We start from the raw sequence: 12,856 nt of genomic DNA on the forward strand, positions 1-12,856 counted from the left end.
TTGGCTTTCTGGGCTGCAAGCGCACACTTAAGGACTTCATGTACGACTGTGTCAAAGGCTTTGCACAAGGAAACATTTATAACTACAAGGACATTTACAAGCAACATTTATAACTACAGATAAATAAACAGAAAGTATATTTGTTGATTTAGCTTTTCAGGTGTCAGCAGTTTAATTTCATCAGCTCTAATTTCAAAATGCATGCTTCAAGATACTTCTTAGCAGGCTAGACAATTTGATATTGAGGAAATTAAGCAGTGTGATGAATACTGAAAGAAGGTGATACTAGTAAAGACTCTCTAGCAAAACTGTGATCATATAACTGTCTTATGTGCCTAAGGGAACAGTTCTTCAGAGAAATTTCACTTTAATTGGACAGGACTAAAGAAAGTGGAGAGGCGTACAAGACTATGTAACGGGATGTTGATCTCCAGCATGTTGCTATATCCACATTTCTCTCTAATTTCTCTCCCCTTCCTATTTCTACCGTGTTATCCCAGCCCTCTGTCCAGATCCATCACAGTATTTAAGACCAAAATACACTCAGATGTGCACAGGGAGCCCATGCTACTTGGTGTTCAAAGACAGAGACTCTGGCACAGGCTGTTGGGAGATGGTTTACTATGGCTGCTGTAGTGGAGAAAGGACTCGTGGTTGCTCGGACCCCAGCCCAATCCATCTCAAATCCAGCACTGAGCATCTGCCATGGCTGCTCTTATATTGCCCACAGAGTACAGACTGCAAAATGCAGTTTAACTGGCCTTGCAGCAAAATTATGATCTATGCTTTCTCTACAATAGTTAGTTGGACTGATTCTTTTTTTGTGTCTTTGTTTTTTGAGAGCTGGACTCTGATTTAAAAGCATTTACTGCTTAGTGACTGGAGGAAAATGTCATGCCTTCAGTTAGGTGTGCTGCTCTTTTAGGAAGACAGATAGAGGCAGGAGACAACTATCTGAAAAGAGAATAAGAGTGACACACAAACTAGGTCCTTTCAATAGAGTGATTGTAGAACTGCTGTAGGGAGAGCAGGTAGCAGTAGCATCTGCTTCTCTTCTTGCTTCTGTGATAAAAGTTAATGGAGACATAGATTCTGCCTCTTTTTGCCTTGCTTTTTTATGGGTTGCCCACATGTAGCTTGTTTTTTGGTTTCTGAGTATTAAAGGCATACGCCCAGACACCTAAACTAAATCTAGATGTGTACCTCTTATTCTTAGTACCAGACATTCCCCATAGTTTTGCATGATGGTGATAGTTCACTGCTGACCTATGGTTTAATGTTTCACCTGAAGTTTATCTGCCAGGGTTGTCTTTGTAGATAAAGTAGCTGAAGCATACCTTGATAGGAGATAATGATCCTTTTCTTAAATAGCTTACAAGGCAAGAAAATAAGCTGCAACTGTAAAAGAGAAGCTCATGATAGATCTACATAGACCTCTATTGATCAAAGAATTGGTTAATGTTTCACCATTCAAAGAGGATGCTTGGAAAGTAAACACTTTATAGAGTTTTATACTTTTCCATTTTGTATATTGATGCAAAATAATTTCTAGCAGATGGGAGCTAGGAAGAAGCTCCCAACATGGAGAGATTATGCTATAATTACTTTCCACTGGGTTTCTTGAATGTTTCTGTCAAGCATCTGGTTTTGGCCTTTGTCCAGGACAGCACATTGGATGAGAGGGACGTGAGGTCTGGCTATTCCTGTATTTCCAGGACATAGCTTTTTTTTTTTTTGTTTAGTCTGTGTTGGGATGATTAGGATGCAGGTACTGAAGTTCTCATAGTTGGTAAATGACAAGTATTCTCAATAGTACTTCCAGACTGCAAAAACAGCTACTTCATTTTAGAAATTATCTTCTCAAATTACTTAATACACCTATCTTACACTTTTTAAGGGTCTGCTAATTGATGACATATACAGCTAAAAATTGCATAAATTTGTGAAGAGTGCATCCTGATTGTATCACTCAAGTCCAGCTCTTTTAACTGTCACTTAAAAAAGAAATACAGCACTGTCTTGATATTGATAAAACTGAATTATTAGTTCTTTGCAGATTATAATCTTAAGGTGTTTATCCAAGTGAGATTTTTCATTATGTAGTTCTTCTATTACTCTAGGCATGCATATCACACATGAAAGTGAATTGAAGTGTGTTTGTCTTAGAAATGCACCCATTTCTGGTTCAGCTTTAAACTTTTAATAGGTGTTTTAAATACACCACAGACATTCATTTGAATTCCAACCAGGTTTGTTTAGTGTCACCTAGGGTCAGAAATAGCTTTTAGGTGAACTTCAGACAGGTTTGCCAGAGAAGGATTTGTACCAGCTCATCTAATGAGCTAACTAGATCAAGGTAAGGTTGTGCATAGGTGTGACCGTATGGTGCACCATACGACATGGGATTTTTTAAAATTGTTTTTTTTTTTTGTTCAGTAGCTAATGTAGCAGGGGTCTAATTCTGGTCTTTTATTCTTGATCCTTACAAGAGTTTCTTCTCTGGGATGTGTCTACTGACAAAAGGCAATGACAAATATGTTTTCTGTGTTTTCTGTGAACTTGCTCAGTTCTTCCTCTCTGAATGTGCTCTGGCTGTGTTTGAAGAAAAGAACACAGAGGAGGTGTTTTCACAGCCCAAACCCCTCTCTTTTCAGCCATCAGACCTGGCACATTCTGTTGGACTGTATGAGGGGCACTTCTCGCCTTGGAGCAGGATGCAGTGAGGCATCCCCTGTCCTTCTTTAAGATGCAGTCCCTCAGGCACAGGCTGTAACCACATATTGTTTAGATGGCACAGAATAGCCCAAAATGCTTTTATTCAAATTACAATGTAGGAAGTCTCATCTCATCAACACTTCAAATCTATACAAGGCTATTTTATTCTCCCGACATGTGTGGAGCCCTATTGTCCTTTATTACTGTTATTTCTTCCTCCTCCACCCACTGCACAAATTCTATTCCTGCAAACTGCCATTGCAGCTGCTTTCCTCCAGCGAGGTTGATAGTAGTGAACAGTTTACCGTGGAGCCTGAGCCAGTTAGTGCTGCAACGAGTGACCAGAAAACCCTCCCTAAACCACAGAAAATAACTAACTCTGAGCTACATGTTCAGACTACTGACATGTCTCCACTGCTTGGCTCACTTCATGGTACACTGCTCCAGTTCTTAAGAGCTTCTTTCAGAAGGGCTGCCTAGATCATTCTGGCCTGGTTTGAGGTAAGAAAAATGTTATTCTGTGTATTCCTAGTCTGTGTACAGAGTGCAGTTTCTACAGCGGCCCCTAGTAAATAATTTTAGCCTTGCTTTTGCAGGTGTGATTATTTCAAGATAGAAGTTGGCTCAAAGTCTTTCTTTAGATTGTAGAAAGAATTAAGAAAACATTACATGATGACTTTAGTTCTAGGTGAGAACAGAAGGAAGTCCTTCCAGCTCTGGGTGCTGTTTACATTCCATTTGTTGTAATTTTTTTGCTAAATGACGGATAGGGACAAAAATATCAGAACAGGAAAAATACTCAATATTAGCAGCGTCATGCCCGTACCAAATTCCCCTGTCAGGCCTCCTTACATGCAATTTTCAAAAATAGAGTTCCTGAAAATACCCAGAAGTTAAAAGTGCAAGCATTCATAGCATGTTGCAAACCAGCCCATTAACTTCGCCTTCAATTTGGCATCCTCAGTGATGAGCCCCTGCAGGAGAGAGACCTTCGGTTGGGAAGGTGTGAATCTACAACCCTGCAGGAGGCATGGAGTCGCTTCAGGAAATCCATGTAGACAAAATTTTGTGGCCAATGGGACAGAAGATTACCAGTGGCAGGAGACAACGTGGGCACACAAAATGGTGGATGGGGCAGGCAGGCAGTGCGTCTGCAGTCTGAAGGTGGGGAAAAGGAGCACAAGCAGCAAAGTGCAAAAGTGCAATTCTGTGGTGTGGTAACAGCTTCTGTGTGAGCAGTGTGAAGCTTTTGGTTTTGCATTGTGCTATCATGAAACCACTTTGCAGAAACCTTAATGTATGGGAGGGAATTAAAATTGCAGATTTACTTCTCTCTGTAAGAGGGGAGGCTGTGTTGGGATCTCTAGGACATGAAGCAGCATCCTCTCATCTGCAGACAATCTGTTTTCAGAGGATATTACAAAATATCCATATTTATTTGTTGCATGTTGATTAAACAAGATTTTATTAGGCGTGACATGCAGGGAGGCAAATTTTAGTCCTTTAAAAGAAATATTGGGGATTTTCTCAGAGTGTGTTACAGGAAAGGGAAGTGGTTGGCTACATATGATTTAGATGTTCCCTGTGAGTAGGCTATTTTTTTTTCTTTGCTTATTTTTTTTTTCTTTCCCCTTGACTACATTTTGTAATTGCAAGAGTGTGTTGTGAAATCAGTAACCATCCCCTTTAAGTTTCAGCGCGAGATAGCCTTTAAGAACAAAACCAAAACAGGAGGTAGAAACGTACACCAGGGTACAGTTTTACAGGTGCCATTTCCAAGATTATTACAAACTTCTCTGGCAGTAAAGTACAGGAATTCAGGCTGAGGTGCACGTTGTGTTTTAAAAGTAGCTGCAAGTAGTGGCTGGGGTGGGAGGAGTGGTCCTGATCCCATTTGGAATCCAGCTTCTTTCTGGCTTTTTGGTAGGAGCCTCTGAAGCAAGCAGTCTGCTACCACCCTCTAGTGGTTTGCAGAGCACAGTGCAAGTGGGATGTTCGGAAAGCTTATCCAGAAAATAAAAAGCGGGTTGGGGATATTTCAGGCTTTCTTCTCAGGGTTCATATTGTTGTGTTGTGGATTTGTTTGGTGACTTGTGTAAAAGGTCTTGTGGTCCTTAGCTCTTATGAAATGTTCTAGCACACCTGTTCTGTGGAGCACGATGGTATTCATGCGGTTGCTTGCATTTGCAGGACATTAAACTGCCTGCATCTGTGATGATTTCCAGTCTGTGTGTGTATTGCTGACAAAATTAAGGAAACTGCGGGGGGTGACAATCGGATGTACAACAGTAAAGGGGTGCTTCGGAGTAGGCTGTGCAAAAACTAAAGTGTTTATCTATCAATTTAGTGACTCAGTAATTTGCAGCCATTATAAATGTCTCCTGGCTGTTATAGTCTTCCATTTCTTTCTCTCCTTTCAGTCTCTAGAGCACCTTAGGAGTATTAACGTATAAGTTTCCAAGGAAAATTGCATCGGTGCGCTTACTTACTTTTGTGTTATTTTTTCTGTTCTTGGTGGCATCTGATATTCTATCCATGCAGTGTCACAGTGTCATCAACCATGTGGTTATACATTTTTCTAGATGACCGAGGAAGATAATAAAATGTGAAGCAATTTATTTTTATTTTGCCATTATGAATGTAGCAACAAGAAATGCAGAAGAGCCAAAATACAGCTGGGGTGAATTTATCAGTGGTTAAGGAGGCACTAATGCACTGTGGGACCTGGTAGCTCCTGCCAGACTTACCCACCCAACTTTAGGCTATATCAAGTCCTGGACTATAAAGCACAAGTGAAAAGGGGCTGATGCTTTCACTGTTCAATATATTGTTGTCTCATAGCCTTTGCTATGGATTTGCAAGCCATTTTTATTTCACATAACTGTGCTTTTATCCAAGCAAGCCTGTGCTAATGTTAACAGTCAAATTTTCAATTTAAGCCTATTGCAAAAATCTTAAAATAGTGAATTGCACTTTTCTGCCCCAGGGCAACTCAAACTGCTGCCTTACCTACTAACATCACTCGTCTAGTAGAGAGTGACAGGAGTCACACAGTACTCTCTGTTCAGCCAAGCTAAAATACATGAGTAGGACAGGAAAATTACCTCTGCCACCACAGGGATCACCAGGAGTAGAGCACAAAGTTTCATTGAATTTCCCCTCTGAGTTCAACCCATCGTGACTGGAGTTGAGAGGAGAACTGGGACTGCAGCTAGGGCAAGGCAAAACAGAAGCGCAGCTTTGGGAGACACTAAGAGCTGTGAAATGCTTTCAAGTACTCTGATCCCCCATGTCTGTCTGTGTGAGCAGGAGCCTCTCCTTGGTCCTTTCTGGAATCCCAACTGGGAGCACAAGGTGCCTGCGCAGCCATCCAGCGCCATCACCACCCATGTCCTGGCGGCCTCTCCAGGTCTCCTGCCAGCCAGCTCATTTCTGGTGTGATAACGTGTGTGTGGACAGAGTAGACACATGGGCATGCTGTCTTGTGGGTGAGGAAAAGGGGCCAGAGAGAGACAGGAGAGTCCAGTTGGCCTTGGCTTGCTTTCTGGCTGGATTTGATCATGGGATGTTGGCAAAAAATATCTCCTTTAGCCCATTTCTGCTAGCTCCTTCTCCTGATAGACCTTTCTTGTAAATCTCAGCAGAAGTTTGTGAACTTGCTCCTTTATTTACCTATCCTGCCTGTTGGTCATTTGTTTTTGTCTTTTTTCTTTTCCCACTTAAAAGACATTTACAATTAAGAGTAATGGGAGGAGCATTCTTCTTCAGCTTTAAAATTCCGTATGAAAACTTTATTTGTCTGAGCTCAGATGAACACTCTAAGGCTTTCGTGTATGTTACAGAAAGTAAAATGGCTATAATGAGACTGCAGGTATACATGACAATGAAAGTTTAGTACAGAATCTTCTCTCCAGTAGACCAAAAAGTGTAGCATCAGAGTTGAGATGACAGTTTCTGTTTAAGAACACAATTCATTCTCCTTTATGTTCAACGTTGCTCTCTCACAGAGCATCCACAGGTAAGTGAAGGGTTAAGGTAACAATCCTTTCTTCCCTCTGGACAAACACAACTTTTTCTTTGGAAAGAAAGCCTGTTGCAAGGCTTGAATTGAATTTTCACTGAAAAAAGGGGTGAACATCTCCAGGTCAAATGCTGTGTGACCTGGTGACTGTGATGGTATGATAAGACTGTGATGATAGTGCCACAGTCTGTTTGGTCTGACTACTGAATACTACCTGCATGAACTACAATGAAGATAAGGTTCTGTTTTTTTGTCTTATTACTTTTTTTTAATGCCTCCCATTTTCCCAGACTGCCACACAAAACCCAGCAAGCTTGTTTTTTCACTCCTGAGGAGATGTATCAGAAACTGAAATGAGATGTCAGCTGGCAAAAAAATTGGTAGCTCTTTGTATATTACTCAGGAAATCTTTCAGTTCTTCTAAACAGTTATTTAAGCTTTGTGTTCGTAAAATTCTGGCAAGGGCTAGAAAATGCTCCGGAAATTGTGTTTTGAGGCAACAGCTCTGAAATGTGCAAGTTTTAACTGCCATTAAAGAAGGAAATTTGTCTGACCCAGTATGTACAGCTCTAAATCTAATGGGAGGAAGAAGCAGTTCTGAGAGTTACACCGTCATAGAATGGTTAGGGTTGGAAAGGACCTTAGGGATCATATTGTTCCAAGCCCTCTTGGTGACATTGCACTGAAATTCCTCAGCTTTTAAAAAATGCAGTTGTGTTCCATGGAAATGTGACCAGACAGCAAACAGCGTTCAGACTAGAAGAATGGCCGTGGTGGTTCAGGTTAAAGTCTAAGCATCTAGCTTAGATGCCATCTCCAACACTAGCCATAATTTGGGGAAATTTCTTATTTCCCCAAAACAAAGCAAAATTTATAAAAAAAAAACAGCTGGCAAAACCCCCGAATTCGTACCTTCAAAAGTAGACGTATACCACCTCAGTGCTCTGAAGTGGCCGGGGTTTCTGATCCAGCCTTAGCACCTGGGAACTCTGAGGAGCTGCAGCCCAGGGGTACCAAAGGTGCTTGCAAGCAGAGGAGCAGCTTTGCTGTCCGGGTGGTGAGAGCTGTGGCTCGGATGCTGAACCACCCTTCAGTCTGGCGTTAGCACGGCTGCAGAGAGATGGCACTGCTGTACTGTGGTTTGGACTCGTTTTGTTCATCAGATGCTAGTGACTGACTCCAGGATTATTCATCAGAATTGAGGCATTTTGCTTTTAAATATCATATTTTTTCATCTGTTTTCAAAGGCAAGCATTTTAGTAGAGAAAGGTTTTATTTTTAAAGAAGTGCTGAGAAGAACGTCTTCACAAGCAAGATTTAAAAAATTGCCCCAAGAGTTGCATTGTTCAAATGCAGAGAATAGCCTATTTCATCTTAAAATAACCTTAACTTGAGCTAGGATTTAGTGCCATAATTCACAAACATGTGCCTGGAAGATCCTTCTTTCGTTACTGAGGCTGCTTGACTGCTATCATGTACACTCTTCCATGTAAATCATCTTTTCAAGTTTATTGAATTTAATCCTCAATGCAGTTGCATTTCTTATCCTTCTGTTTTATGGGAAGACTGTTCCACAACTGCATTCCTCTAATTTTAAGCAACTGAATTAGTTTGGGTTTGGGTTTTTTCGTCTCTCATCACCGTAAGTGTGCATCAGGTAAAGTTAAAATAAATATTCATCTTTTTACCTGTCTATTAACATGTTATGGCTGTACTGCAATGAAATTACTTTAGATGTAATTTGCAAGCAGACAGAAACAGAACTCTTCATTCCTCTGAATCTGTGAAAATGAGATTATGAATTTTACATTGACATTGCACATACTACTGTAATGTGTATTATCAAAATAAAAGGATTTGTTAATTTTATTACTGCTTACTTTTTTTTGGTAGCAAGAACTAGAATGGCCTAATCAGTTTAATATAAAATTTTACAAGTCTGATTTTTATTACTTTTTTTTAAATTACAGTGGGAGAAACTACAGATGACAACAAGTGAGAGGAGGAAAATAGTTTGTTCGGTGACGTTCCACGTAATTGCAATTACCTGCGTTGTTTGGTCATTGTATGTTTTAATTGATAGAACTGCTGAGGAAATTAAACAAGGCAACGATAATGGTAAGTATCTTCTATCTTCTTCAATCTTGTTGCTAATGCAATGGATTGATGGGAGATGCAGCTATGTAACCAGCTACATTCTGTTCTTAAGTAACAGCTCACTGGTACATGGCTACATCAAATGCTTTAATGCAGAAATAATGAACATATCGTGTAAAAGCTTATGTTATGCCCCTGCAGAGAGACCTCTCTTTAGTGTAATCATTACAACAGCTTAACTGGCCTGCTGGTTCTTCTTAGGTTAATCTCCCATTATCTAGATATTTCTAAAGCTCAGACAAAAGGATGAGTCAAGCTCAGACAGCTCAGTGCAAGTCCAGGTCACAAAACAAAAATTTATTTATATTACCCACTTGAACCTCAATATTCTGTAAAACACAAGAGCCCTTTTGTCAAAGCTTCCTAATATGCAATTGCAAGAGACCATGTTCCAGTTGTGTTAGTCCTTCGTGTGGTACTTAAGTAGCACGGAAAGCCATTCCTGTGTCCTTTCAAATAGATCTTCCCTATGAATGTCCTTATTCCAGCTGTGTATATTGTGACGGTTGTCAAACACTGGAACAGAGAGGTCATGGAGTCTCCATCTGTGGAGATACTGAAAACCCAACTGGACATGTGTAACAAAATGCATGTACAGCATAAGTAGGTTTCTGTTTGGGTTATACTTAACCATATGTGGAAACTATATTGTAAACTCAAGTAATGTTTTCCATTTCAAATCTAAGTCTACTGGGTCTTAAATATGATCATGGTGATTAAAATTATAAGAAGCCTTTGAGTTTTGATCTGAATTGACTTTAAGAATTAGTAGAGGGACAAAGGTCTCTAGCTTTGTGCTATACTCTGAAGTTATAAAAACAAAACAAAACAGGCCAAACTTTGTGCCCATTTCTAGTTAGATAAATATTTGGTGATACTCCTGATGCTTGCCTTTCTTGACTATGAGAGGAAAATACTAACAAGCCTCAGTAAGTCACAGATGAACGTAGAATACAAAGGCTTGTTCTGCATTCTTTCTAAATGTGTAGCCCTGCTTTTCATCTCAAAAAAGCAGCCCTGAGGACAGGACTAGGAATGGCTTTGAACTTCTGAGTACAACTACACCACCCTACTCATTAAAAAGGGGGAAGGTATGCCTGTGGATTAGCTGAATTTACACAGTAAAACAGCTAACATGAATTTCAGATGTTATACAGAATGTGTAAGAATCACAGTAATTAATTAATCCTGGTAGGCTCAAAATTATTTACATATTGTATAGAATTCAGTGTTTGCCAAAAGGAACGGATGATTCTCCACACAAAAAAACATGGACAAAGAGATGCCCTGAAGCTACTTTCAACATGCAAAAATAAGTGTTGGTTAAGAGAAATTTTTTGCCCCAAAATTTGCTTGTTGGAGGGAAAAAAAGTACTTTTACAGAATCAAACGTGTGTATTCAGGGCAAGGGGGAGGAGAGACATATACATAGTTTGCTTTTTCTCTTTTTCATTATCTCTCTTTAAATGGGAAATGCTGGGAAAAAGACAGTGAACACTGGAGGAAAAAATTTTATAAACGTACTTTGTAGAGGAGAAAAACTGAAAGCCCTGAATAATAAATATTGCTGTTTGTTAATATTGTATAAGTTTAAACATTATTTTTAAAATGTGTCTCTTAAAATATATAAAGGGATTTTTTTTTGCTCCTTAGGAAAGCATTTAATACAAATAAATAAAAGTGTAAACCTCTTAATTGGTAAACCTGTCACTGGTCTATAGAAAGAACAAATTAAAATATATTTAAAATATTCTAGAATTTAAATGGCACCAGTGGTAGGGAATCAAGTTGACATACATTTGCTCTACTTGAAGAAACAGGTCTAGGCATAGCTGAGCTTTGTCTCGTCTAATAAAGATAAGTCTATGATTGAACCATTCTATGATTCTATGAAGTCCGTGAAAATATGGCAATCCTGAAATATACTGAAGGTTCAAAATTCACTGTGCTATACATCAGTTAAGCAAAAAATGATGCTTCCAGTATTACCATGGAAGAAGCAGCACAACTTTCCACTAGCTTAGCTCTACCCCCCCCCCCCCCCCCCCTTTTTTTTTTTTTTTTTCCCCCCCCCTCTTTTGCTGAAATGTTGGATGCCACAGGCTTTTTACCTTTTTTTTTTTTTTTTCCCCCCACTAGCTTTTTTTACTGTTGACCCTGGCTTCAGGATGAAGCTAGGACCAGGTAATAATATTGTAAATGTTGGTGTTACAGGTATCCTAAATACGGCCATGCTTCTAGCATAACAAAACCCCTAGTTGCTGCTGAAGATGTACATATTTCTAGGTATCCAGTTAGCTCGGGTTTGGTACTTGTATTTTTGCTTAAGCAAGCTATTGAATATGGGGATATTATTGAAGAACAGTAAAAAGTTTTGGTTTGGTTTTGACTGTATCAAGTATTATGCTGCTTTGATGAGAGTGGCCTTGAATTTCTTATTCAAAATTCTTATTTCTTATTATTGGGGGGGGTGGGGCGGACAGATGTAGTTTCTTGGCTGGCCTATGGGATAGGAAACGGCATGTACATACCTGGGAATTCTTAGCAAGTGTCTTCTTTTCAAAATATTTTACTCCATACTTGATATGCATTGTGTAACAATGATAATAAATGTAAACTTTTTCTTTCAAAGGTGTCCTTGAATGGCCATTTTGGACAAAACTCATGGTGGTGGCCATTGGATTCACGGGGGGCCTGGTCTTCATGTACGTGCAGTGTAAGGTTTACGTTCAGCTGTGGCGCAGGTTGAAAGCCTACAACAGAGTGATCTGTGTTCAGAACTGCCCAGACACTGCCAAAAAACTGGAGGAGAAGAACTCTTCGTGCACTCAGACCTCGGAAGTCAAGGACGCAGTGGTGGTGCCAGTAGCACAGACAGGTACAAACTCTCAGCCGGCAACTGAAGAAACATCTGAGGTCCTGCCCGTTTGAAAGAGACAGCATTGTTTCTTCTTTGCAGAATAAGGAGTAGTGTCTTCTACACTACAAATGCTAAAAGAGAGTAGAAATGACTGTGCATTTTTTCAGTTTAAAAAAAAAAAGACACAAAAAAAACACACAAAAACCAAATCTCTACAAGGAAAAGGATCCAGCAAAGCAACTTCTTACTGTATAGACTGTGGCTGTTTGTGAAGTAGTTTCTCAACTAGTCGGCAAGTGTAGTGAAAGTGGACGTGCAGAAAGTGCAATAGAGAACAGGTTTAACAGACAACGCCAAACCAATGTGACAAGAGTACTTTTATTTAAGTCAGATGGCTGGGCAAGTAGAAACAGATCTGATATAACAATTTTGTTTACATAGAACAAAAACCTGTCATCTGTTTACTACTAAAAGTTGTATTTGCTATTTATCTTTTAAAGACACACTTCAAAAGGGTACCAACTGAGTTATAAGTATTAGTTGAATTAAAGTATCAAAAGCACTCGCTCTCTAAGCCTCAGAGGGTAACACACATTCATGTGATTGCAGTGGATCAAAGTATCAAAAGCACTTGCTCTCTAAGCCTCAGAGGGTAACGCACATTCATGTGATTGCAGTGGAGCCTGAATGTTTGGGCAGCTGTGTCAACTAAGGGTATTTGAAACATTTGAGGGGTAGCATTGTTTTAAAATATGCCTGAATTTTTGAAAAGCAAGCAATTCCAAACAGTATAAACCCATGTCTCTATAAGCTACACATTTTTTTAAGTACAGATGTCAGCAAAATAAGTACAAGAAGGAGAGAATGTGTAGATATACATTTAGAAGAGCAGCTTAGCTGTTTATTTTACTTTGTAAGAGTGAATTAGACATAAATTGGATACACAAAGTTTTGAGGCAGAACTATAAATGAAAAAATGCAGTTTACTACAGAATAGCACAAAATTAAATTGCATATTATCAAAGGTCTGAAAAAGGATGACACATAGGGAAGATGGAAGCCATTTTTCATTTTATTTTTTAAGATTCATGATAACAGAAAGG

The 12,856-nt window shown here is 39.4% G+C and overlaps 1 protein-coding gene across 1 annotated transcript; it reads left to right on the plus strand.

Annotated features, from left to right (window-relative positions):
* Positions 1-8,706: 8,706 nt before the first annotated feature.
* On the plus strand, positions 8,707-11,824 carry MARCH1 (membrane-associated ring finger (C3HC4) 1, E3 ubiquitin protein ligase; the record flags this gene model as incomplete). The annotated part of the gene is made up of 2 exons (XM_010081498.1): positions 8,707-8,854; positions 11,526-11,824. Coding segments are annotated over 2 exons (447 nt in total), but the record flags the coding sequence as incomplete, so codon positions are not given.
* Between the last annotated feature and the right edge of the window lie 1,032 nt (positions 11,825-12,856).

The sequence above is a fragment of the Pterocles gutturalis genome, unplaced genomic scaffold (genome assembly GCF_000699245.1).
Source record: "Pterocles gutturalis isolate BGI_N339 unplaced genomic scaffold, ASM69924v1 scaffold29929, whole genome shotgun sequence".
Classification (NCBI taxonomy): Eukaryota; Metazoa; Chordata; class Aves; order Pterocliformes; family Pteroclidae; genus Pterocles; species Pterocles gutturalis.